Source organism: Drosophila persimilis, unplaced genomic scaffold, assembly GCF_003286085.1.
Source record: "Drosophila persimilis strain 14011-0111.01,24,50 unplaced genomic scaffold, DperRS2 tig00000676-arrow-arrow-pilon, whole genome shotgun sequence".
NCBI classification, from domain to species: Eukaryota; Metazoa; Arthropoda; class Insecta; order Diptera; family Drosophilidae; genus Drosophila; species Drosophila persimilis.
Genome location: NW_020825332.1, coordinates 582399 through 610000, shown reverse-complemented (window position 1 = coordinate 610000; position 27602 = coordinate 582399). Strand labels below are relative to the sequence as shown.

At 46.7% G+C, this 27602-nt stretch overlaps 1 protein-coding gene across 8 annotated transcripts in view; it reads right to left on the bottom strand.

Annotated features, from left to right (window-relative positions):
- Positions 1–27602, bottom strand: part of LOC6599865 (hepatic leukemia factor) — a 54538-nt gene that overhangs the window by 12477 nt on the left and 14459 nt on the right. The window contains exons 1-3 of one of the 8 annotated variants that reach the window (XM_026991432.1): positions 5591–6151; positions 4201–5074; positions 3402–4101 (exon numbers count right to left, since the gene is read on the bottom strand). The exons of 6 other annotated variants lie outside the window; for them this stretch is intronic. In XM_026991432.1, the coding sequence (XP_026847233.1) occupies positions 3402–4101; positions 4201–4752 (1252 nt within the window). In that variant the 5' untranslated portion in view covers positions 4753–5074; positions 5591–6151. Of the gene's footprint in view, positions 1–3401; positions 4102–4200; positions 5075–5590; positions 6152–8586; positions 8657–27602 lie in introns of those variants that run through there. One more of the 8 variants, XM_026991437.1, reaches the window with a different exon arrangement.

The following is a 27602-nucleotide window of genomic DNA, read 5'->3' as shown; positions in this document are numbered from 1 at the left end:
AGGCTCGCTCACTTTTTGTTAAAGATACAAGAAATTCTATATTTTACACTGCACTACAAATAAATTGCAATCCAGGCGGGAGGATCGGGCGGGAGGATCTCCTCTGGCCAGCGCAGCTTCGGGGAGGGGGGCAAACGAAAGTTCACAAGTTCGCACGATTTCGAGTTCGAATTCGAAAGCTAAGGCCGTGCTAAAGACGAAGACACGCGTCGTATATTTTGTTGTATTTTATGGGTTTTTCGGCTCGTTTGCATCTGTGTGCAGAGAGTGAGTGTGCGGTGCGGTGCGGTGCGATGCGGTGCGGGGTGGGGTACGGTACGGTACGGTTGCGGGTTGGTGGTCTTCCGTTTTTGGGTTTTCAGTTTTGGGTAGCGCCGTAGAGACCGAGAAACGAACCGGTGCCGCCGGACTGCGAACGCTGAGTGAACGCGCGCGGCGTCGCCAGGCCAGCCTCATGCAACGCAGCTTCGATGGTGGGGATGGGGACCCCCGACGCCCCGCCCTCTCCCCCTTACAGAGGAGAAGCAGCAGCGGGAGCAGCGGGAGCAGCAGCAGCTGCAGTAACCGAAATGTTGCGACTGCGCAGCCAACGTCAAAGCCAAACTTGAAACCGAAAGCATAAAAGCGGCAGTCGCAGCTCTGCTCCCGCTTTCTCACTCTCTCTCTCCCTCTGTCGCTTTTTTGCGCATTCTCCGCCTGTTTACTTTCTTTCGTGCAGCGCAGCCTGCCAAACTTCGGGTCGGCGTTCCATCTCTGTCTTTCTGCCTTCGTGCGCTTCGCCACGCTTCGTGTGAGCTGCGCTGCCGCTGCACTAGATGCGGAAGCGTAGATTTTCCACACGCGCATGCCAGGCAGCAGCAGCGACGCCAGCGCCGGCGCCAGCGCCAAAGCTAGCGTAAGCGTAAGCGAAAGCGTCAGCGGCAGCAGCAGCAGCTTTGTTTTGAGTGAGATGAGCAGCCAAAAGCTTTCGCTGCGTTCGAGTGAATGTGAACGCTTTTTGCAAGCTTGCCAAGCCCTCCCACATTTTCCCCGCCCACGATGGATGATACGAATACGAATGAAAAGCTTACCAGCCAAAAAACAACACACAAATGTTTCAAAACTCACAAAAAACAAGAGCCATTCCAGAATTTTTCAAGTCGATTGAAGCTTACCTGGAAATGAAATAAAACAGAGAAATAGTTAGAAATTGTCCGCTTGGAGAATCATTAGAAAATTTATAGAATAACGATCGTCGCAGTCAAGGCTGCCAGATATATATATGTATATACATACATATATACTATATGTATTTTCCCATGCATGGGGGGCCCACCCACAGGCCGCTAAAACTGTCATTTATCCATTTTACTCGCAGCTTTCCCCACACTCGGAGCCCACACGAATCTGGCCGTACAAATTATTATTCATTCTGCCTTTAAAAGGTCATTTCCAGTGGATTCAATACAGCACAAATTTCACCGCTCAAATGATGAATAGAATGGTCGAACAGGAGGCGTAGGCAGGGGGAAGGGGGGAGGGGGAGGGGCGCACAGTAGGTGCAGTCCACCCACATTTGCCATTCATTTGGCATATGCATATTTCCATCACTTGCCATCAAAAATCTCATCAGCCTAATTCCGAAATCTAATCAAACCGAATGCATCATCCAACTGACCTCAGCGTGAAAGGAACAAAAAAAAAATGGAAATGGAAAATGCTGGTGGCAGCCTAGTCGCGCTTTTCAAAGGGAAACCAACTAAAAAATACAAAAAATACAAAAAAAGGACCACCAAAATTTGTGCCAAATGCATTGACAAAGTAGATCAAAAAGCGCTGAAAGGGCCAGAGAAAGGATCAAATACAATCAAAACAAAACAAAAACAAAAACAAAAACAGAACAGAAAAGCCAAGTCTTTTATGGCACAGACCGTTTCAAATGTCAGGTGTACATTCCATATAATTCTCATTAAATGGAAAATTTAATGGAATATCAAATAATTTTCCAGCACTAATTGCCAGCCATAAAATACAATGATGTTGGAATAGAAAAAAACACAGAGGGAGACAGGCAGACACCGATCGAATAGAGAGAGAGAGAGAGAGAGAGACTGATAACAAATTGAATTACAACGCAGTTTGTCATAGGTCGCCAGAAAGTCTTATCACACGAAAAGAAAATAAATGAAAGGTTCTTTGAGTTGAACAAATAACGAAAATCTCATTGCGGTAGGGCAATGAGGCAGACATTGGACCTGACAAACGCTTTAAAAAATTCCAAAAATACAGATACATATCTGCAGTGACAGTCGCAGATACATGTGCCTGCATCTGTATCTGTATCTGTATCTATATCTATATCTGTATTTCGTTTCGCATTCGATCCAGACGACAGACGACGTCAGTCCACTCACGTGTGCGCCGCAAGCTTTCTTGACTTTGAGCTGGAAATGCGCAAAGTTGTACGCCGCTGACGTCCGATGATATCAGCTATTGGAATGAAAGGGATGGATGGATGGGTGGATGGATGGATGGACGGAAAGGGGGGTGGGCTGGGGGTTGCAGTTAGAGACAAACAGCGAGGGTGTGGGAGCAGGAGAGCGACATCTACTTTGTAGAGTGAGTGGAATTCTCGGGATCTCCCCAATGGAAAATTTTCGCAAAAGAAAATGAAACATTCAGTACATTTTGAGCACCTTAAAACTTGTATATGGACATTCCTATTATATCTGTGTATTAGGGGGTCTCATTGGAGCTGCTTTAAACCACAGTTTGCCATTAAACGATACATTTATCTCCCTATGGCTAAAGGCTTTTCCACCATATTATTTAATTAACTTTGATCTGAAAACTTCATGTTTTCGGTATTTCTCGGTATTTTTATGGTCATGCTTCCCTTACTATTTTCTCCTAGAAGAAAGATGTGATGCTTGATCTAAGTCTTTCCCCAAATTCTCTCTAACAGATTGAACTATCTGAAGAAAATACCAGAAAATTCGCCCAATCTCTGTTAAAGGTATATTCCTTAGCCTGTATTAAGCCAAGAAATATCTGTGCCGTGCGACAGAGGTTTAAATTTCCTTTTTAAAAATCAGAAATTCGCATCAATATATGGCCTTGAGTTTACCTGAAATCGGAGCTTGAATTTGAATTGATCTCCGCGAAAACCACGTGTACTTTTGCCCGGTGCGAAGGCCTTGGTTTATTGCAAAAAAAACCTCGAAAACGAATCGAACTTAGAACCAATTATGATAGAAAAATCATTTGGAAAGTGCGTCTTACTTTGACCTTTTTAGCACTTGCAATGCGTACATCTGGGAAACACCCATAGATATATCTGTATATTTGTGCAGAGATATTCCCAATCAATGCCAATCCCGATCCCTTTCAATCCCTTTCAATCGCCTTCGACCGCCTCTCACCTGAGCTAGATGGCTGAAATCTCGCCTTGAGGCTGTTCAAATGGGTCTGATGCTCGTTGGCAATCACTGCCGCTGCCACTGCATTTGCCACATGATCCACGGAGGACACATTCGTGTTGGTGTTGGGGTTGCTGCTGCTGTTGTTGTTGCTGTTGCTACTATTTTGCCTGGCCACCACATTGCTGTTGGGATTGAGGGCTCCCGCTGATGGAGTGTTGCTGCTGGAGCTATTGGAGCTCGCATTGACGACGGCCTGACCGCCACCAGCGACATTGGCAGCCGCGGCCGCAGCTGCTGCTGCCACATTGCAGCCGGCAGCGGCCACTGCTGCTGCTGCTGCTGCCGCCCCATTCCCCTGGGGATCCATGAAGGCGCTCCGCTGGTAGTGGGGATTCTCCTGGTAGAGCCTCTGGTACGTGAGCGTCGGCAGGGTCCACGAGTTGTTGCTCTTGTAGTGGAAATTTCCGGTTCCGAAGATGGAGTGGGTGCTGCCGCTTCCACTTCCACTTCCACTTCCGCTGTTGTTGTTGTTGGGGGCGGGGGCTGCCGCTGCCGAGGAGAGGGTGTGGGCCAGTTGGGCGGCGTGATGTTGCTGCTGTTGGGCGTGTTGCTGCTGCTGTTGCTGGTGATGATGATGTTGCTGCTGCTGCTGTTGCTGTTGCTGCTGTGGGTGGGTGTGGTGCGGGTGCGGGTGCGGGTGCTGGTGCGAGTGGGGGTGTGGATGCGCTGGGTGGCTATGGGGCGGTCCATGAGGCGGTCCATGGGGATGGTGCTGCTGCTGCTGCTGCTGGGCAGCGGCATGCTGTTGAGCGTGATGTGTGTGTTGTTGCTGCTGGATCTGCGCGGCAGCCACAGCGGCAGCATGTTGCTGGTGTGCATGCGCCTGCTGCTGCTGTTGTAAATGTTGCTGCTGTTGCTGTTGCTGCTGTTGCTGCTGGTGGTGGTGCAACGCTGCCGTCTGTTGCTGCTGCTGCAGGGCCCAGGCATTCACGCCACTGGTGCTGCCACTGCCACTGCCACTGGCACCGCCTCCACCGCCAGCGCCCTCTGCACTGCTCTTGCCCGAATCATTGCTGCTGACGCTGCTGCGATGGTTATCCAGGGTGCCCGTGGATCCGGTGAGGCTGCCATCGTTGCCACTGTCGCTGTTGCCGCTGCTATTGTTGCCACTGCTGCTGCTGCTGTTGTTGTTGTTGTTGTTGTTGTTGTTGCTGCTGCTGGGGGCCCCGCCACTGGCCACGGCCGCAGCGGCAGCCACCTGAGAGTTGAGCTGCTGAAAGTACTGCGACAGTGTGGCATTGGTATGCTCCTGGGCAAAGAAGCTGGCGCACGAGTTCGTATCCGACGACATGATCGCTAATCACTGATTACTGATCACTGATTATTGATCTCTGATCACTAATCACTGGAATGTGTGGCCTATCTGATGCTTTAGCTGGGACTATCACTGGGTTCTGTCACTGCTTTTCGATTGTTAGAGCCTGTGGCCTGTGGCCTGTGGGCTGTGGGCTTAGGTGATCACCTCCTTGTGCTGGACGCTGTTGTAGCTGAACCTTGGGCCACGGCCGATAGTTGTGCGCATTGTTAGCCAACACTGGTATTCGTTCACTGTGGTTTCGTTAAGTTTATGTCTTGGTTTGGTTTGGCTTTCGTTCAGCTCTGAAAATAGTGCGCTTTCATTTTGAAAACTCAAATTAGATTCATTCCGGTGTTTCTCCCTCTCTCTCTCTCTCTATCTGTGCTCTCTGTTTAGCCAATTGTCGGGAATGATCATGAGGTGTGGCAGTGTTGGGTGATGATTCAGTGATTCGTTGATGATTGTTGATCGATTAAAGATCACTTCGATAGATTGATTATGTGTGTGTTTGTGAGTGTCCAACTGAATGATTGCGATTGTTGTTTGTTTGTGTGATAATGGAATGCACTTTGATTTTGAGTTTGATTTGCTTTTCGCTCTATATAGAGATTGATGATCGTTTGGCGATAACGAATAAGAAAAGGCATTTCTGTGTGTGTTTTCTTTTGCTTTTCAATCAATAATAATACGTTTTTCTGTGCAGTTTTCTTCGGGAAATGGCATTCTCTGCACTTTTCTTTTATTCCACATTAAAAAAAACACAACAAAAAAATGTACTATTATGTTGTTAATTAATTGAAATAGAAGTCTTCTTCCTTTCTTGTGGTAATACCTTTTCTTATTCCCTTAAGAAAACCTTGATTTCTGGGCTTTTCTTTTGCTTTCTGTTGTTTGTTTGTTTGGTTGTTGTTTTAGACACAATATTATTCCATCCGGAAATTGGATCCGTAACTTTGGTGCCGCTGAAGTTGCGAAAAAAGAGAGATCTTTCGTTGCGATCGCTGATAAGAGCCCCACTGGCTCTCTCTCGCCCTCCCTCGATCTCGCTCTCTCTCTCTCTCGCTCTCTCTTTGTCTCTCTATTTTTATAGTTTTGTTTTTGCACGCCCACATGCACACATTGGCTGGATTTCACAATTGTTGCACTTGAAAATGATTATTAATTATTTGCACATACAAAAAAAAAAATAGTTTTTTATTTCCATTTGCTGGCAAATTTCTTTCTAGAAAATTTCCCTATGGAGAAATCAATTAAGATTTATTTAGATTCGGTTGCGTTTTTCCTTAAATGTTACTACTACAAAAAAAAAATACAAAAAAATTTTTAGATTTTTGTTTGATTTCCGCTCGAGGAGGAGCCACAAAGAACGGAGCAACCGCCGACGATGATTTTCACATGAGAACGCGATGCGACCGAATGCCGGCCGCCGATCCAATAGCCAGGGTCTCCGGTCTCCGATTCTACGGGCCCTCTGCCGCTGCCGCTGCCACTGCCTCGGCTGCAGTCGCTGCCGCCAGCCAGCCGAGGGGTGGGGGGGGGGGCTACTCTCAGTGTAAATTACAATTTTCTGCAAGTAAGTCAAAGGCTTACGTAAAGGGCGGAGCGGAGGTCCACCAAAACAACAAGCGACTCCCTCTCTCTGTCTGATATTTGTTTTCTCAGTTTTATCAAATAAAATATTGGCATATACGGCTATATACTTAACAAGGAATACAACAAGTATTCATATATTAATCAGCCCCCAACAGCAGCTGCAGCAAAAGCAGCAGCTGAGACTGCGGCGGCGACTGCGGCGGCGGCTGCGACTGCGACTGCGAGAGCCCGAGTGGCCAGCGCAGCCGAGAGCTCGAGAGCTGAGGACAGCGGCAAAGTCACGCGGATTTCAATATGACCCAAAGCCCACTGTCTAGCAAAGTTCTAAGCACGTGTTGCGGACACACCGGCCACCCATACACGCTCAGAATTAATTGAGAGAGAGAGAGTGAGAAGCAGGGACAGGGAGTGCGAGCGGGAGAGGGAGGGCAGACAGCTAGCGAGCGAGCGATAGAGAGAGCAGGCAGTAGAGGGCACGTTGGACGACGCTTGCATTTGGCATACACTCACCGATACACAGATACAGATACACAGATACAAATCACTTTGACAAAAAGCTAGAAAAATTTCCAAAGCTGCCGCTCTCCCACTCTACCCTTCGCTCCCGTTCACGCTTACAGCTACAGTGGGCCTTGGCCACGCCAGGCCGTTCGCAGCAGGGCCTCCCTTCCGGGGACACTGTACGCAGGCCTCACTGTGTCCCCAGCCCACGGATCACAAGTGCGTGCCAATCTGTGTGTGGCATTGATGCGTGTGCAACACGTGACGTAGGCGCAATGTGATGCGACTGAGTCTCTGCCGCAAGCTGATTAAATGCCAAGTCATGGCGGTGGAGGGGAGCAAGGGCTAGCAGTGGGAGTGGGTCACTCTCTCTCTCCCTCTCTCTGTGTGCATGGTGTGGTCGCATCTCAAGGGGCAAGGCTGTAAGTGGGTGCCACTGCGCAAAATGCGTCATACAGAGCGTATACTTGATCTTTTTAGCAATTAAAAAATAGTGCTTTAAAGTCCCCTACCCCATAGCCTAGACGAGTTCGATATCCTGGCATTTCCAGCCCCCTCCAAAGGGAAATCCTTCGCATATTCTCGAATAATTCTATAAATATCTCGGGGAAAAGCATTCCGTTTATTCTATTTATAATCCCTGTCTTGAGACCTGTCGCACAAGCCCTTTTTGTGTTGCTTTCTTTTGTTGCGTCAAAAGAAAACCTTCTCCCCAATCAGTTGTGCACCTGCACCTGCACCCTTCCACCCTCTGGGTGGGGAGGGGGGGGTGTCACCTGTTCCGTCACTTCAAAATCGAACATCGGTTATTGGATATATCGTGTATACGCCCTGTGGTCCGGCCACTGCGACTATTTTAAGCAACAAGTCAACATTTAGCTTCGGCTCATCAGCTCCTCGGCTCGTCGGCTCCTCGGCTGCTCGGCTGCTCGGCTTCTCGGCTCCTGGGATCCTGCCAATGGCAGCAGGATGCGCCACGGTCGAAGCCCATTGGCCGGGCTTATGTGCCGAACGGCCGGAGCCAATGGCAGGCCACGGCAAACGGCAACAGGCATACGGGCGCATACACGGGCATACGATGCGGAAAAGCGACGCCAACAGAGCCACGGCGGCAGAGGCAGCGACGCCGGCCGAGACGGCCGGCGGCGGCCGAGGCAGCGACAACGTTGTCAGGTTTTCTGTTTGTTTTGTTGTCAGTTGTTGTATTTTGTGTTATCACGTTTCGCTACCACGTGCGCCGGCCTCTGCTTCTCGCTCTCCCACTCTCTCGTTCTCGCTCTGTGGGGAGCCGTGCAGCTGTGTGCGTGTGCTTCTGAGTACCACACAGATACAATGAGTGGCGCTTGCCAGTGAATGAATGAGCCCTGCCGTTGGGGCAGCGGGAGCGGGAGCGGGAGCGGGAGCGGGAGCGGGAGAGCACACAAACAAACTCGAGACGAAGCTCTACTGCTGCTGTTGCCTCTTCTGTGGGTTTGTTTCCCCCCTTGTCAGCTCTTGTCTCACTTCCCCGTTTATAAATAGCCAATTTAAAGCACACTCACACACACACACACCCAGTGACTCACACACACACACACACACGCACACGTTGGATGTTTTTTCAGATACGTTTTGCATCTGGGAAATCGAATAAGAAAACTGGCTATCGGACTGATGAAAACAAATTAATTGCCGAACAAATTGAGCAGCATAGAGGGCATCCCCACCCTCGCATTGGTAGGGGTATTTCCGCACCACAAAAGACGACTGCACTTCCAGGGCAAAGTCGCAAAATACTTTTCCATTCCATTCGGTTGTGTTTGTGTGTGCCGTCTGGGGTTCTCTCTGGGTCTCCGATTCTCAAGTTCTCTGGCGACGGCCATGGCTGTGGCTCCGGCTCCGGCTCCGGCTATGGCGACGTTAGTGTCGCGTTTGCACGTGTTGAGTGCAGCAGGTCATAAATTAACGTTTTGCTAAATAATTATTTAGAAATGCTGAAATGTTTAAACGCTTTTTACGACAGCCACCCCGTGTGCTGGGGCTTATTAAATCCGAAAAACCAGTTGACCCAGATAGGGGTTCTGTAAACGACACCACAAACGCCACGAGAGGTGTTAACGAGAGCGAGAGCCACAGTGGGGATGGGGATGGGGATGGGGAGGGCGATGGGGGATGGGGGATTGAGCAAAGGGTGACTTTTTGCTCTAATTACTTTTGTTATTTATGCACTCAGATCTACAGATCTTTCTGGGTTGATGATCGTATATAGATAAAAGATAGATAGATAAACGACTGATAGTACAGCAGATTGAGGTATCTATAGAGTGTCACCAGACAGAATCGATAGATGGATAGATCGATAGAATTCATTGTGGTTTCCCCTTTTCGTTGGTGGCACTTGGGACTCTTTCCTTTTGGACTCTTTGAAATGCCTCTGAACACGCGCGCTCTGTTGTCTATTGGGTCGTACATTTTATGGCCTCTCGTGAAACTAGTTGGCGATTTTTTTAGGTTTAAGAAATAAAAATTATATAGCAGGTCGGCTTATCAGAGGGGACAACCGGTTCGATCCATCGACTTAGTGCTGACCGCACGAAAGACAGCATAAAACAATAAAAGTGCTGCGATACGGGTATCAGTTGCCCCGACCATGACAGTGACAATGATTCGAGGCCACTTTCCATGCGAATGCGGTGCAAATTGGGGGAATCAGGTGAAATGTAGGTATTTCTAGAGCATCGGAAATGGAAATGGAAATGGATTTAGTAGGTGCTAATATTACAACCGTGTGGAAGGGGGCACAGGGTGGGAAAAACGCTGACGGTCTGGAGGCACTGGAGAAGGCACTGAAATTTGAGTAGTGTCCAGACGGGCCCATTCCATGGAAATCCAAGAAAAGTCCAAGAAACGTTCGACACTCTGCTGACGTCGGCGTCGAACACACTGCCCAAACATGTGACCCACGGCAGAAGGGAACGGAGGCAGAGACAGAGACAGAGACAGAGAGGCAGGGAGGCAGACAGAAAGAGAAAACAACAAACGAATAACGATGAACGAATAACGATGAACGAATAACGAGCGAGAGCCAACGTCAGAGATTTCAATTCTAATTGTTGTCGTAGGCAACGGCAACGGCAACGGCAGCGACAGCGACAGCGAAAACGATGAGGGAAAAAACAAAGATTCTAATTAATTGTTAACGCGGCGTATGAATGATATCGAGGCGGTGTGATAGAGAGAGACGGAGAGGGAGGCCACGTGCTACTGACTCTAGTTTAATGATGGCTGGCAGAGGAGGGGAATATTCATAGCAAAGCGCCAGACTATTTGCCTACAGCAGCGCCAGAGACCCTCGAACGGAAAGCACGCAAAGCTTTCTGCTGGCGGAGCTTTCCGCGTAAGCCCTAGTCCAGCCGCCGCCAGAGGGCGCACGCTGAAAGCTTTCGCTTGCGGTTCAAGGCATACAAAAAGCATACAAAAGAGCTTTTCATTGCATTCCCATTTCCCATAGAAATCTACGAACAAAAAGGTAATTCTAAATCACTCCAATCAATAAACAATGACATTCGAAATGGGAAACAAAAGCTCGGAATAATTTCCGACTAAATTTGATTTATTTCCCTGTCAATCAAATATTTAATTATAATTTTATACGAATTTCGGACATCGCCTTCAATTAGTAGATCAATTAGTATCCACTATACAATATATATGTACATATATATATTCTCGATACAGATACCCGAAAAAACCAACAATTTCGCCCCATTCAAACAATGCCAAACGAATTGGAGTGAAAACATTTTTTCTCATTAGATTAGGCATGAATTAAATGTGTTTTTTGTGTGTTTTGTGCGTTTTGTGTGTCTATATTTAATGGGCGGCCCTCTTCGGCTCGTTCTGTTTATTTATAACCGAAATTCATTCAGAAAATGTCAATGGTTGACGTGTCGTTGCCACTGGCAGTCGTCGGAGGGCGCCACACCGCTAGAAAATCCAATCAAATTTTTCGTTGGGCAGCTGCTGCCCAGAACACCACGCGTTCAAATATTCCAAGTAACAAAAGAGTTTCAGCAGAATGTATATCTACGGTATATATCTGCGGTTATTTATAAACGAAGATGAGCTTCCACTTTTCATGTGGTTTTATTTTCTGCCAAAGAATTTCCCCGAACACCCAACACCCAACACACTTTGTCTTCTGACAGTTTTCGAAATGTGTAAAACATCGTTTAAAACGCACAGCACAGAACAGGGCAGGGCAGGGCAGGGCAGGGCGCACAAAATCAAAGGCGCTTTTCCACGCGTTTTCACGCGGTTTTTCTCACATTTTTTTGCGCCTTACTAAAAATATAATTTCGAATATTTAAACATTTCTAACAATATATCTATTTGCCTGTACTTTATTTTGTGTTCTGTTTTCATAATTTCATATTTCGGCCTCAATGACAGTTTCCTCCCCCAACCCCCCCATCCATCCATCCATCCATCCGTCCGTCCGTTTCGCTCTCAATGAGCACGTAATGGGGAATGGAATTAACCCTTTGTTGCCGTTAACTATTTTGTGTTTTCGGTTCGGTTCGGTTCGGGTATCCATGATGTAACCGCGTTTTCTAATTGTCGTTCACATGACAAAACTACTTCGAACTAGTAAAAATGTCTGTTGCCGCTGCCGATGCATGCACATCCCCCACCCCCACCCTCCCTCCATTGCCTGAACCCCTCGTGAGTGGCGTTAATTGAGCTGTTTATTGTGGCTGTTTTTTTTTTTTTTTTTTTGTATTTTTGTGTGTGTTTTTTTATTTTTTTGTAATTGCCGGCGAGTGTTAATTAACTAAGCTGTCGGCTGGCATGAACAAAAACAAAAAAATGGAAGCGAAAATCTGCCAAACGGGGGCTGAGGGAGGGCTTTTATTTTGTGGTGAAATAAGGCAGGGGCTTTAAAAGGGTTAACAAGTCGTTCAGGGGTCTTGGCATATGCATAGGAATCCACATTAAAGTCTCTAAGTAAATCAGACGTACACCCCAGTGAAGGAAAAGCTGCCTAAAAGATGCGAATGGTGTATCCAGAGATCAATCAATCTCTAAATTATTACTCAATGCTTGGATTTGTTCAATTAATTCTATGAATAGAACATAGTAATTCCATTAATCAGAATAGAAGTCCAACCCATACAACTATTAATATTATTATTGTTTAAGGTAATATTTAAAAATAAAAATAATCAAAATTGTTATGATCTCATCTCGCAGTTTGTAAACACAATTCCACATAATCATGATTGCAATGATGTGTGCTGGAAACCCCCTTTTGGAGCCGCACAATGTCCGAGCTTGAGATCTTTCATTGGAATTTCACTTACCCCTTGGGACTCTTAAATCATATATTTTTCAAGTAGTATCAGTAGCGTCGAAAACTCACCTGCAAAAAGGGAAAGAGAGAGAGAGGGTGGATGTTTAATTAAAACACATTTTTAATTACCGTTTTATGTGGAAATCAAATAAATATACAATTTGCAGACCACAGAAATGACATGACAGAAGACCCCACATGTGACTTTTTTGGCAAAAATCTGATTTCGGGAATGCGTACATTTTTGGGGCAATTAAAATGTGTTAAGCAGGGCCCAAGCACCACCCCAAAAGGGAGAGAGAGAGAGAGAGAGAGGCAGCAATTAATTTTGCTGTATTTATTGCTCAATGGGCAAAGGCAAGGCAGGGAAAGGCACGGCAAGGCAAGAATTCATCAGAGCAAGAACATGAGAATTTTCATGTTCGAAAAGTGGGCAAAAGCAATCAAAAGAACAAAAAGGGCAATCAATAGGGTGAGCGAGCACTTGAGGCCTTTCCCAAGACATACATATTTTGAAATATTTCACTCCCCAAACCCCCTCCACATGTGTTTCCTTTTTCTTTTTTTTGACACTTTTCCAAGTAATTAACAACCCCATTCCACCCTCGAGCCCCATGTCTGCTCTCTTGCAATTGCATTTGCAATTGAGAAACCATTTAAGCCATAACAAACAGCAACAAAAATACTAAAACCACAAATGAATATAACATTTTAGAATTTATAAATACTGTAGAGGCGAAGGAAAGACCGAAGGAACGATACGAAATGAAATGAAACGATGTTTTTATTGATTTAGCTGTGGGGGAAAATGTGTACGAGGCGGCGGCCAACACTTTTATTGGCTCATTAAGTGTGCAAACATCTACGAATACTCATTCTTTCGTATTCTATTCATATTTGTATCTGGCATTTGTCCCGCGAGCGAAAGAGAGCGCACATTACGCATACGCCGCGTTGTACCGCTTTGAGCCGTTTACAGCACATTTCATAGTAATAAATCCTCTCAACAGCCCCCCCCTCCTCCAGCCTCTCTGTGTCTGTCTCCTTTTGGACTGCAATTTCATCTTTGATCAAAGGCCAAATTGAATTTGCCTCGTTTTTGGCATGAATTTGCAAATAGAAATGGGTCTTAAATATGTTTTTCCCAGCCACACAGCCGCACATCCATCTCGAATGGCATTCTCCAAGTAATGTACATACACATTTATTGTTCAGTTTTCACCGAGTTTTTCCCGTGCCCGAGGCAGGTGTACGGGCAAATAGATCTCTTCGCGTGGGTGGGCCCCAGCGAAATGTGTTTTCTATTTTCTGTTTTCTGTTTTCTGTTTCGCATAAATCTTATGGGAAATCGTTTGATGATTTACCTAACTGGAAACTAATTGTGCAGCAAATTAGCCGAAACGAAACATTTGAGTGGCCAAGGATTCGCCCCATTAAATGCGATATCTTTTGGCCCCAAAACCGGAGTGCCGGAGTGCCTGCCACTTGATCCACTTTCCTTCCCCCTTGCAGGCGGCATCCTGCTTTTTTCCTGGTAACCAAACAATGGCTTTGATTTCGGCTGGAAACCGCAACTTAATTGAAATGAAAAACAAATTTTAATGAAGCAAAGCCAACGCATGAAGCGACACCAGACAGTCCAAGGGGGGCGGCGGGGTTAGGGGGGTTTAGGGGGGGTTGGGAAGGGTGCCACTGAAGGGTGGCTGCATTTTCATTTCAACGTTTTCTCTTTTGTTTTTGTCTCCTTGCCCACTTTTTATTCTGTGTCCAACATTGTCGCAGTTCTCGTTGCCGCTTTAAGTGTTTTTCTGTCTTTCTTTTTCCTCCGTTTTTTTTTTTTTTTTTTCAATGAATTGAGTGTGGCAGTACAGTGGGCACCGGCTGCCCCCGACCGGCTCTCGAATCGACTTTCGTCAAATGGAAACCGTTTCGCAGCAGTCTCTTATGCAAATTTTTGCTTTCATTTCTTTTCCTTTTTGCTGCTCTTTCAATTTGCGGTTTTGTCGTTTGTTTTTTTAGTGGCACTTGCCACTTGCCACTTGCCGAATGCGTTTGCATCTCACTTTTTGATAGGCTGCGCCACCCAGAGGGGGATGAGGAGGAGGAACTCTGACCTGACCAGAAGTTTTCCCTTGGAACAGAGGAAGGCACTTAGGTCATCTCCGTCTGTCCTTTGGGCAGCCTTTTAAATTGAGGTAATCCCTCTCTCCCTCTCTCTCTCTCTCTCTGGATCAACGCAGGGATCCGGGGCAGCAGTGCAGAAAGGATTGGTGTCGCTTGTACGATAGTTTGAGGAGGCACTGCTGTCCATAACTAACCTTTTCGCCCCCGCTAAATGTCAAGGATATGCCACATTCTCTGTACTGTTTCCTCTCCCTCGTTCCCCGTTTCTCTTCCAGGTTTCTGTTCTTTCGCTGATTAAAACCATTGAAATTTGCATAATTCGTAATGCTCTTTCGGCCCGTAAAGAAGTAAAAGTTTCTTCCTATTTGGTTTGGCTAATTAACGGATTATCTCGATTACATGCAACATTCCACCGCCCCATCCCCACCCCTTACTGCCACTTAACCCTCTTTCAGCCAACCCCCTCGGGGAGAGGGTTCTTCTCGCTCTTCTTCTTTGTTTTCTTAACAAATTAAGTCAATTTTTTGGCAGCTGCCTGAGCTCTTGGCTCAAATTAATGCATGAACCCCCTGCCCTCCCACCGCCTCCGGGGCTGGCTCTTCTCTGGTCTTCTCGCTGTGTTAATTGAATAAAAAGCACGTGTGTGTGTGTGTGTGTGTGTGTGGGCCAGGGGCAGCCTTAGACGTGGCTTGAGGGCTGCAGGGAGGGGGTTGTGTGGCCAGAGTGGGGAGGGGGGTAGGGGAGACACAGGTGTGGCAGCAGCCAAATAGTTGAGCACGCTCTGCTGCTCTCAAGTGCTGCTGCTGCTGCTCTCGTCCCGCCAGCTGTGACCCAAGTCATTCACATATCCCCCACACCTTCCCCTCCCCTGGCACACCGCTCAGGTATCCATAGCTCAAGCCTCGCTTGCGCCAGTGCCAGTGCCTCGTGTGTGCATCTAATAAACGCAAATTGACAGCCAGAGAGAGGGAGAGAACTATAAAAGATGATGCGAGAAGGAAAGCAGAGAGCAGATCTAGAAGAGGGACAGGCACAGAGCACACTGGGAGCATTCGTGACAGTTCCCCCTTGGGGCACCACTGGACTGGACACACAATGATCTCAACGACTGGACTGGGCAAATATTACGAGTACTACGGTTAGAGGAAGGTGCCACAGTCATCGATGAGGTAAGAGCGAGAGAGAGAGAGAGAGATAGAGAGAGGTGCGCACCAGCCGATCCCAGACCGGGCGCCATAGTCCGTTCTCGTTGTTGCACCGCTCGCACCATAAATTAGTCACTGATTATTCTGTCGAAATCGAAATCAATCACTTAAATATATAATATTAAATATTAGCCACATAAAACATGCTTTATGGCAGCCCCGAGACCACTCGAATCGAATCGAATCGAAACCGAATCCGAATTGAAAAAAACTAAACTGGAAATTGATAAGCAAACACCGGACGAACAGAGGAACAGACGATGGGCACTCGACGGTCGTTCGAATTATTTACGATCCCATTCCCCCACACGGCACACACTGTATCCCCAGTGGATCCCAGTGGAAAGGGCTGTAATGCCACTCAGACCCCGGCCAATAAATTACACAAGAAATAGAAGCCATTGTACATTGTATTCCCGATTTGATGAGCGATACGTACACATATATAATCTGCTGAAATGAATCTCGTCTCGTTTGGCACTTGCACTTTCTGGATAGAATGGGCTCTACTACTACCGTATGCTCTGGGGAGCCACACCTCCATGACACCGAAATGCAACCTTTGTTCTACAAGTCTATGGCTGGTATTTGCACAGCCCAATTTATTGGCCCCATGCCAGGCAGAGCCAGCAATCTCTGGTATTGTATAATGTCCATCCATATCTCGCTCGTATCTATATCTCTATGGCTGCCACATTTGTATGGAATGTGTATCTGTATCTGTATCTGTATCTGTATCTGTATCTATAGAGTGTATATGGTGTAATCAACCTGTGTATATGTCTGTCTCTCTGTCTCTCTGTCTCTCTGTCCCTCTGTCGCTGATGATGACTGTAATCAAGACAATCAAAATAAACACTCGCGACCCACGGACGCAACGTCCGTTCGTCTTTTCACACTTTTATTGCCCCTCGACTGCAAGTGATTTGTTTTTTTTATTTGACTAATTTTCGTTTTTGGAATTCTCAGTATATCCAAGATATTTATTTTCATTTAATTTTTTCAACATTTTTCATATCGGGACGGACTTTCTTTTGTGGCTCCGAGGAATGGAGGAATGGAATTTATTTGGGCGTTTTGCTGCTGGCTGACATATATTTTTGATGGCAGATTAGCTCAAGATATAGACAGCTACTACGTGTATATATACTATAGGCACATGGGCACATGGGCACATAGGTATATAGACATTAGTCAGGGCCCCACAAACTGCGTCACGCAGTGATTTATGTTTTTATGTGAATTAAAGACCCAACATTTTCGAATATTCTTTCGAATTTCCGAATAATTTCCATGCCCATAATTGTTTGTCCCGTTATTTCGGGGGGGGGGGAGGGAGGTTGAGAGAGAGATGGTGTCCCCGTGTCCTGTCCTAAAAAGTTTATATTTTCCTTTTCTTTGCCATAAAAGTTTATTCCGCATAAAACTTGAATTCCAGCGGAAAATAATGTTTCAACTTCTGTTTCCGTTGCTGCTTCTACCTCTGTTTCTGCTATTGGGGCAATCTTATCAAACGTCCTTGACGGGGCCAGCAGTCGAAACGTTATATGGCCCCTAGAACCCCAGGCAGAAGTAGAAGGCCATCAAGAACCATCAGCAGGGGAGCGATGGTTCAACTTTTCCGGCAATCAACAATAAGCCAGGAGCCGAATATATTTCTCTTTTAATGCCCGATACCCAAAAAAAGGGGGGGTAAGTTGGACTATATCTACCAGATTGTCGAATCAGTCTCTATCTCTCTCACTCAAGTGTAATCGTCGTGCAATGTGTGCGTCCTGTGGCGGAGAGCAGCCATACTGACTGACGCAACGTTCCCCCTCGTCTTAAAGTCTTAAAGTAGGTTCAGAAAAGACTAACAAACGATTGAGTTCTATTAGGACTCACATAACGCGCAAAATCCGCAAATTTTTCACTGAAGACCGCTCGACGACCTCCTTCACACACTTGACCATCAGGCCAAGCAGACAAGTGAAGATAATGGGCAGTACCATGCGCAGTGTGAGCCCGTAGAGCCGAGATACGATCTCGCGCCCAATCAAACAGCTGTTGAGTAGGATCCAGGGGTGCATCAACAGCGACTTGGCCGTTAGGAGGGCCGCGATGAGCAGCATAGGTATCGGGTGCGACGGAGAATTTCCAGGTGGAACGTGCGGTGCCACATCTGCCGACTACATTGCCGGCATATCCAGAGCTTTGACAGTTGCATGTGAGTGAAAACGGCGACGATGCTTGTGCTAAAGATCCTGGTCCCACATTGATTACCGATTTGACAAACATATCTACATGACATACGACTCTTTGGGGGGAATTCCTGATCAGCATTGAGCCCTGTGTGTCCCTGTCTGTCCGTCCCGATGACCGCCTAGATCCCAGAGTCCGCAGAGTCGAAAAGAATGCCCATATCCACAAGACTGAAATCGATTTACACGTCTCGCTCTCACACACTCTTCGTCGTGCAATGTGTGTGCGCCCTCTGGCGGAGTATCGGGTACAAATTTCGAGTGTCGGTCGCAGCAGCGACTCACAAAAGCCCCCCTCGTTTCTAACTCGATTTAATGGTGGAGTGGAAAATTCCTTCGGTTTTGCCAAACTAGAAAAGGAAGCACAAGTAGCAAAGACAAAAGAACACACACAAATAAAAGCAAAAGCAAAAGCAGAAAACAAAAGCAAAAGCAAACGCCCCGAGCGAGAATTATGAGAGATGAATGACGTCTAAATGTTTCTTGAAGGTTGAAAGACAAATGGCACATGTTGTCGCAGCGAACCCCGTTGATACCCTCAGAAAATGCTTAATGCTTAAGAGCCAGCCCCCTTCCCCGCCCCCCTTGCTCCCCCCCTTTGCTCCTCTGGGGAAATGAAAAATTGCGCCAAGATAAATAATTCCAAAAAGGAAAACAAATTTGTTAACGAAAGCACACACAAGAAAAAAGAGACAAAAAGAATATCAAATAGAAAATGGAAAATGGAAAATAGAAAGGCGAAAAGCGAAAGAAATGACTCATCTGAGTGGTGGAGGTAGAGGTGGTGGCAGGGAGGAAAAGTGGGTGGCATAGAAAACAGCTCTCATATTTTCATTCTCAAAAATTGTCTACCAATTTCGACTTTTTAGCAATTCACAAAAAAGAAACTCCTTCGCTTCACTCCTTCACTCCACCGAAAAGTGTGGCCAAAACTCAAGGTGTACCCCCCCCCCCCCCCCCCCCCCCCCTGTCCCCGTCTTCTACTAATTTCGGGGTAGGTACACAATTTTGTAGTTTTGTGTGCACTTTTGCCGCTGGCTGGCGGGCTGGCTGGCTGGCTGGCTGGGAGCCAAGGCGTCTGCCATCTTGATAAAGTGTTGGCCAAAAAACGTACGCCACATTAGTGGCAGACTATGCAAGGGAGGAGAGGGGGAGGGGGGAGGGGTCTGTCCTGGCAACACACTAATACACTCGCCCAGGTGCATAGATATATGTATGTGTCTGTGTGTCTGAGTGACTCGAAGAAATAGAAATGTCATTTGACAAAAGCGAATGCACGAGATATTGTCGCAAGAGGAAGACAACCATCTACAGGGTGGTGCCACCGGGGTGTAGGGGGGGGGCTGGGGTGTGTGTGTGGCAGATGGTTGTATGGGGCACGGCAAAATGTCAAACGAATGCAAGCCAAACTAATTGCAGAGCCAACAACAAAGCAAAAAAGAAAGAGCCACAAAACGATAGCCAACTAATATAATGACCCAAAACAGAGAGACAGAGAGGGATAGAAAGGGAGCGACAGAGAGAGAGAAATGGGGAACCACAGTGTGTGTGTGTGTGTGTGTGTGTGTGTGTGGGGCGAATCATTCATTCTAGTGTATGGGAATGGCATTTTAAATATTTTATAGAGACCCTCCCCACCCCCACCCTTCGGTGGCAAGTCTCTGGCCGGCTTCGGGGCTCAGCCATCAGCCATAAGCCATAATCTTTGTGGGCTTAATGGCCAGCAAATTGTGGCTATGACCTGACTGTCAGTGCAGTCATGACCATTCTTACAGCCCCCCCCCAACCCACCCCACCCACCATCTTTGTGACCTTTCAGACAATGTACAGTGGCAGACATATTGATATAGCAGTCACGCACAGAGAGCACAGCGCACACGGAGAACGGAGCACAGAGCACGGAGCACAGAGCAATTCAGTGGCCCACTCAAAACAAATTAAACCTCAATTTGCCTTCGTTATAAACTAATCAATTTTTGATGCGTCTCCCCCGGCCCCCCTGTGTCCCCCCTGCTCTCTGTCTTGCACTTCAGTTTTTTATTGAAAACTTGATTGAAGGAACAAAATGAGGACACAGTCCAAGAATGACATTTAGTAGATATCGTTAGGAATATAGCTTGGGGATTGGGGATTGGCGTTTTCTGACAGGCAAACAAATTAAAGTTCAGGCAGGTTGACTTGTCTTCGACCTGAAAGAAAGACCACGCTTCAGTGCAAAGCCACACTGGGAGAGAGATAGTGAGCACGAGGTCACAAGGCGAGACGGGGCACACGATGGAGTGTACTTCTCTTTGAAGAAATCAATCTTCAACAGGAATACTCTCCATTTTCCAGTTTTCCATCTGGCTTTCCTTAAATATTGTACCCCCCCCGATTAAAGCTGAACTATTGGTAGAATTATTTGAATTTTTATCACCCGCAATACAGGAAATTGTATCTGTATCTGTACCAATTTCCATTGCAAATTTAAGCCCAAAAACTATATTTCGCAGATACGTTCCTGCACCTAGCCGGCGGCTCCTATCTGCACACCTATACACTCCACATATAGTGTATATATATTCGTTTGGTATTTCCTGTTTGGCGATGGTATCGTTTCGAACCCTCGGCCGAACGGCGGCGCCCGTCTGTGTCCATAATCATATTTCATTGAACCAAAAAATTTTTATTTCTCTTCAGGGTTTTTTCGCCTCTTTTTTTTTGTACTAATTTGTACCCATAAAACCCATAATCTTTTGTTTATAGTATCGTATTAAACGCAAATCGCCTCTCAATTGAAAAATAAACTCTACCCCAGCCGCAACCCCAGCCCCAGCCCCAGGCCCTGGCCCTGGCTCTGTCTCTTTTGTCTGTATTTTTTTCCGATACTCTGATAAATATTGCAATTCCTGCACTTTGATTTATCGTCGGATTGTGTATATTGTGTGTGTTTTGATAAAGCCTGTCTGTAGATACAGATACAGATACAGAACGGACACTGTTTATATCGAAAAAGGAACGCAGACGACGACACAAATTGTTTGTGCAACAAAAGGCGGCTTCGGCTTCGCTTCTTTTTTTTGACAAATGAGCCAAGAAGTAAAGAAAAACAAATAAAATTTCAGCTCAAGGAAGTCTGATTATGAAGATCGATGTGCAAAGTACATATATGGCGGACAGCTAGATAGGGGGGAACCGAACCGAACCGAACCGAACCTTTTTGAGTGAAAGATAAACACTAAATGAACCGATATCGTATTGCCAGATATCGAATGTACAATAGACGGCACAGACCTTCTGGTTAATCTAAGAGCCGTGCCGCCAGGCATTTGCTATATCTATAGAAAAAGTGTGGAGAGAGCTCTTGAGCGATTCCTGGAACCGCATTGGAGCCCCCCACAAGCCATAAAACAGTCAATAACAATGCAATTTGTGCCAGAATTCCACACGAGAGAACGATAAGAATTATTGAATTATGGAATTATGCTTGGGAACCGCAGCCCCGCCCCCCCCCCCCCCCCCCCTTCCGGCACACCCCTGCACTTTTGCTGCTTCCTGTGGAGCCTTATCAGCCTTATCACAAAACCCGCCACAGCCAAGAACAGACGGGCCAAAAGGAATGTCCATAATGCGGTGCCTATAAATAGATCGAAAACAATTGAAGGTGACGATTTATGCGCGCGGAAAACTCATTCGAAATGAGATTTTTTTCCCATGAAAAGGAAAAACAATTGATAATTGCGTCAGCGGCCAGCGGCCAGACGAATACTAATTGAAACGCAAAGAAAAGCAACGAAAAGGCCCCAAAAATAGATGCTCCAAAAATATTTTCATTTTCGAGAATGAAAAAAACATTTTAAAAGGTAAATTAAGCAAATGTATCTCTCGGAGGGGGGCGGTGGGCTGGAGGGGGGCCTGCAATTACTTGTTGCAGCAATTTCCATTTGAAATTATCTTTGGCTAATTTTAGTTATTCTTTAGCTCTTTTTTCTTTCGTCTAAAATGCTGTGTTCTTTGCTTGTTTTTTTTCCCCCCTCGGAATGGAAGAACATTTTTCATGCTTTCCTTTTTTCATTCTTGAATTCTTGAATAGTTTTTGCTTTATTTTGATTACTTGTTAGCACATGATCTGTCCGAGTGCCTGAAAAACTGCGTCAGCAGATGGGAAAAGCTGATTAGCGGCGAGTCGGGGAAAACTGATTAGGAAAATCCATTCGGCAACGATGGTGCGGCCTCGCGCATGTAATTTGTCAAAGGCTGGGGGCCCAGAGCCGGGACAGCAGTGCGTATGATTGAGCGGAAATTGCGCATACGCCGATTGGTACAGGGATCAGCAGCAGCAGAAGCAGCAGTAACCTTGAAATGGCTTGGGGTCTTGTTTACATCGTTGATTCCCTGGCAGATTAAAGGCTTTGCCAGCGTCTAAGGACTGCATTGCGTATACGCCATGGGTGTCTCTTCAAAAAAGCGGTGCCTTGTGATTGAGCCAAAGACTAATCGAAGAAACCGCACTTTGGGCTAATAATTCAAGCACGCTTTTTGCAACAGCGGAGGGGGGAACAGAGGAGAAGGAGGAGGAGGAGGAGAAGGAGAGGGTAGAGCAAAGCTCTCTGTTTTCTTAGTGTTAGTTGGAAAAACAAGCAAGAGGCGACGGGGCACTAACTTGGCTTAAGATGCTTAAGTTTGACTTACATTTTGCCCAAGGGGAAACGCACAGAGAGAGGGAGGGGGAGGGGGAGAGGGAGAGCGAGAGCGAGAGAGCAGATAGTATTACCGGCTCATAAAAGACAATAACAATTACAGACCAAAAGCAAAGCCACGCACAAAAACGAAAACAAAAACCGAAAAAAAACTTGGAGGGAGAGAGAGTGAGGCGATCTGCGCATGTGTTGCCTTCTCGCTCTCTCGCTCTCCACTTGCGGAGACTTTTACTCTCTCTTCCAAGTCTCCAGTGCCTCTCTCTGCTGTGCCTGTGTGTGGGCGCTGTCGTGTCGTGTCGTGTCGTGGGCGTCGTGTCTCGAACATGTCCTTCGAATTTCCGGGTTTTGCTACTTTGACATTTGCAACATGCTACAAGCAGGCGAGCAGAGCACCAGGAGGGGCACGAAGTGCCACCAAGGGGCACCGAGGGACAACGAGGGACAACGAGGGGTGTCGAGAATGTGGCACAACATTCTTCGTTCCTTCGCTCCTTCGTTCCTCGTATTTCTGCGGGGTCCCAGCTGCTTCGGCTTGTGCCACTGCCGCTGCCGCTGCCGCTGCTGCTTCCTGTTTACAACCAACACATGTTCAGTCTGAGGCACGGCTCTGTGGCAGGAGTGTGTGTTGGTTGCGAGCTTGAGAGCCGTACATTCCACACTGAAAATCTGTGCAAAAAGCGGTGGGGCCGGAGGGGCCCGAAGGGGGCCGGACGGGGCGGGGGGCACTCTGCCGTATGTAGGTCTGTGTGTCTTTTGTGTGCCGCGAGGTTTTTGGCCATTACAAGCGGGGGCTGGCAGGGGGTGGCAGGAGGGTGGCAGAACTTCCCGTTTTGTATTTTTTTAGTCGATTTTCTTTCTTTTTTGTTTTTTTTTTTTTTGCCATTTGGCGAACTTTGTATTTCCTTCTTTTCTTATTCTTTTTTTTTTTTTTTTTTGCTTTATTGTTGCCATTTCTATTTCCCTTTTTCCGGTTTCCTTATTCCTTTTCGCTTGCGTTTTTTGACGTCATCAGGCAAACAAATGAAGGAGCAACATTATTTCATTTATGGATTTTGTTATTAATGTTGCACGAACTGTGAACTCTGCTCGTTGTGCCAGCTTTTGGGTATTTTTAGTGCCTCAATTTCAGCCTCTTCGGGGGGCCCCCTTAGGCTCTGCCCAGGAGTGGGTTTCGTGACTGTTTTCCCATCCTTCCTGGCACTTCCTGGCAGCAGTTTGTTTTGCTGTGTGCCAGTTGTTGTTGTCCATCATTTTGCCAACAGAAATTCCGGTGGCAACGCCTACGTGAAAAAAAGGAACCTTTAAGCCCGAGCCAGAGCCAGAGCCAGAGCCAGAAGAGGAGCCACAGGAAACGGTGTGTGGGGAGGGGCGGTAGGGACGGTAGGGGTCTAAAACGAAGTCAGCGGGCGGGGCGGCAAGGGCAAAAAGTGTTGCCTGCTTTCAGGCGCCGCCAAAGAGGGACGACACGTGTCCGTGTGTATTCCCCGCGTCTGCAACGGTGTGTGTGTGTGTGTGCTTAGTTTCGGATTTAAGTTTCAATGTATTGGTAGAGTGTACACTGTGTGTGTGTGTGTGTGTGTTTGCTCGCTTTGTGGTATTTAACCTTAATTTGATTCGTTTTTCCTTATTTTTCTGCGCTTTTTTTTTCGCCCGCTGCCTGCTGCCGTATTCCTTACTTGAATTTCCAGGTAGCGACGTCCTTGCTGGCCCACACACACACACACACACACAAAAAGGACATATGTATGTATGGGTGTGTGTGTGTGTGTGAGTGGCATGGCCAAATGCCAGCGCAAATATTTCCCATAATTTCCTTTAAAGCCCAAACTCAGCTAAAAATTGATTAAACAAAGTCTCTGGTTTCTGGTCTCTGGTTTTTGGCATTTGCAGGAAACTTCAAGCGGCCCCAAAAAGCCAGTTGAAGATACAGATACCCATGGTGCATGGCTACAGATACGAGCATGTATCTTTACATATAGTTATATCTTTTGTTTAAAATAGAAACCATCCCCCGCCCCCTCGAAAACAAATTGTTGTGACCGCAATTTCGGTGTGTGCTTCAGGGGTGCTGGGGGAGCGGGTTAGGGGGGGGGGTTTGGGGGATTCTCGATTCTCGATTCTCCCTCCTCGCAAGCAAAGACAAAAAATGACCACCAGCTGCTGCCTGCCTGCCTGCCTGACTGCCTGGCGTGACAAATTTCTCACACGCCACACACACACACACACGCACACACACACACACCAATTTTCTTGTGCTCAGTTTTCAGTTCTTCTTCAAATGCATTTGACAAACAACCCCCCCCCCCCCCCTCACCCCTCTCCCAACCATAGTGTGGATATTTATGAAAATATTTTTCACACTTTGTATTCACTTTTGTGCGCGAGCTTTTCACACTTTTCACGCTTTTCACTCACTCGCTTAATTATGAAAATGCACACAAAAAATATCGCTCATACGCAAAGGCAAACTAAACGTGGCTCCTCCTCCCCCCCCCCGCCGAAGGAGGGGCTGTGGGATTTTTCAATTAAAACTTTTAATTGCCCCCAAAGAAAGTCAATGAATCAATGCAAAACTTTTCCCCCAAGAGAGAGGGAGAGAGAGAGGGAGAGACAGGTGAAGTTTCCACCGAAAGGCTTATCAATGCATTCCTTTGGCGGATTATATATATGTACATATATACAGTACTTGTACTGGCATTCCCTTATCAATTGACGCCACACGCTGGCCACAGTTGGTGCCCGGGTATTATGTCATTGCAAAATATTCTAGATTAATGATTAGCAGGCCAATTTGCAATCAATAATACTTGGATGGAGGGCGGCAGAGAGGAGACCAGTAGGAGAGAAGATAGCTCCACTCTGCTCCCTCTTTCGGCGTGTGTGTGTCTCTTGTTTACTCGGGCAAACAATACAACAATTCGCTCTAGAGCTCTACAGTTGTACAGTTCTATAGTTGTACAGTTCTAGAGCTGTCTGTCATTTATTTATGCCAATTGCCGACACTGGCGCTTCGTTTTATGCAACATTGACATGCAAATCAAATAAAATATAATTGCACATCGGTGCCCCCAGTGGAGCCCCCACTGGCACACAGAGAGAGGGATGGGGGGGGGGGGGGGGGGGGGGGGGGGGGGGATTGTTGTCATTTCAGTTTTCCACTTAACATAATTCATTCGTTTCATTGCATTCCATATTTCAATTGGCCAAAAACGAATGAATGGTGGATGGTGGATGGTGGATAGTGGCCTGGCATTCAATTAAATTCCATTTTCAAAATGATTTAAATAATGCACAAATCGTGGAGATAAACGGCAGATAAACAGGTGGCAGAATCATCGGATTTCTTTCAGCAATTACCAGGACCTCCATGGCCCATTCCTTGTCCTCTTCGGCATTGATTGCCCAAGGCTATTCATTGATGATGGAATTATGAGAAATAATTGGAAACTGCATTCGTGGAAACTTGAAAACTCTTGAAAGCGCTCAAGTTTCTTTATCTATGGGTTTCTCAATCAATCTCTGAGTAAGATGACTTTGTGTGCCAGTGTTCTTTGGTTCTTTTTCCCCTGGAAAATCCACCTCAATCGTTGGCTCTGAAGTGGACTTGCGTTTCATTCGATTTGGACTTTTGGTTTCGACTCTTCCCCAGCGACTCATCGGCGAACTTTGCACTGCCTCGCCCACTCCCCCTCTGCTGTTCTAGCGCTCTGTTCTCCTCCCTCGTTCAGCCTCTTGGTGGATGGCTAGATACAAATCAAATGCTTTTGCTTATCAAATAAACTTAATCAACTTTTGAGCTTTGTACTCGACGGAACACGACACTCGCGTCCAGCGTTTCTCTCGCTCTCTTGGCAGTCGTCTCTCTTTATGGTTTATGGGGCAGTCAGTCAGGCCATAGACGTAGACGCAGACCCAGACCCAGACACAGACGAAGACGGAGACGGAGACTCCTTTCCGGAGAATTAACACCGAGTCCCACTCCGATTCGAACAATCTTATCTACGAGACTTTTGATGTCCATGTAAGATTCTCCTAGTTCCAGTTGTGGCTATGGGGCTTATCGCTCGATTTGACCCTTCCCTCCGGCACCCCGGCATTAGGCACCCCTTCCTTCTTATCGGAGCAGTGGCTTATCAGCCCCCTGTTCGCCCCTCTGCCCTGTCTCCGTCTAGCCTGTTTGCCGTGGAGCATTTCATGTGTTCTCTTCTTTCTAATGCGGCAATCAAACGCTTGTTAACACACAGAACGACACGGCCCACGAGGGAGACGCATCGAGCGATAAGAAAAAGAGTTGGCACTGGAAAAAAACCTCAAAAAATTATGCTACAATAAATTCCAAAAAGAAAAACGAAAACCCAAAAACGTGGCGCAGAGAAGCTTTTCCCCCCATATAAGGGTTTCCGCATATTGATTTATGGAAAGCGACTTGAGGGACGGACACAGAGAGGGGTTGAGGGGTGTACGAATGGCTGGCACTGTACGGGCGAATACTTTTCATTATGCTGACCGATTATGACACTTTTTAATGGCATTTTCTCGTTCTGCTTTTATGCTATTGATTTCTGGTTACGTTGCGGCCCAGCAGACAGCCAGAAGGGGGCAAGGGGCAAGGGGAGAGGCGAATGCTTTCCCAATTGAACATTTTTCCCCCAGCACCTCCCCGCCACAGAGAGAGATGTACATACATGCAACATTTTGTCTGGGTTCTCGGTTGTTTCTTTTTTGAAGCCATATGCTGGTCAAGTCCAATTTCTTTTCTTATGCAAATGCCTTTTCGAACAGATGGAGAGGGTCTCGGATGGTGGGGGGTGTGAGGGGGGGGGGGGGCCATCCACAAACCAAGACAGTAGCAAAAATTGCTGTGTAATTGTTTGGAAAAAAGATTGAGGGAGAGGAAGGGAGAGAGAGAGAGTGGGAAATTGGAATTGAAAGTGCAATGAAAAATGCAGATGGAAAATTGATGCAAAAGATAAACGACAGCCTTGAGTCCTTTCCGCCCAATGGCGAACGAATCTCACGATTCTTAAATGGATTTATCCCAGAGATACAAAACTGCACAGATGTGCTCGGGCTGCCCAAAAGCGTAAGTAGTTTCCATTCAATATTTTCTAAAAAAAAAAAAAACAGCTCCCGATTTCCTCAAAAAATTCCATTAAAAATAAGCAATTAC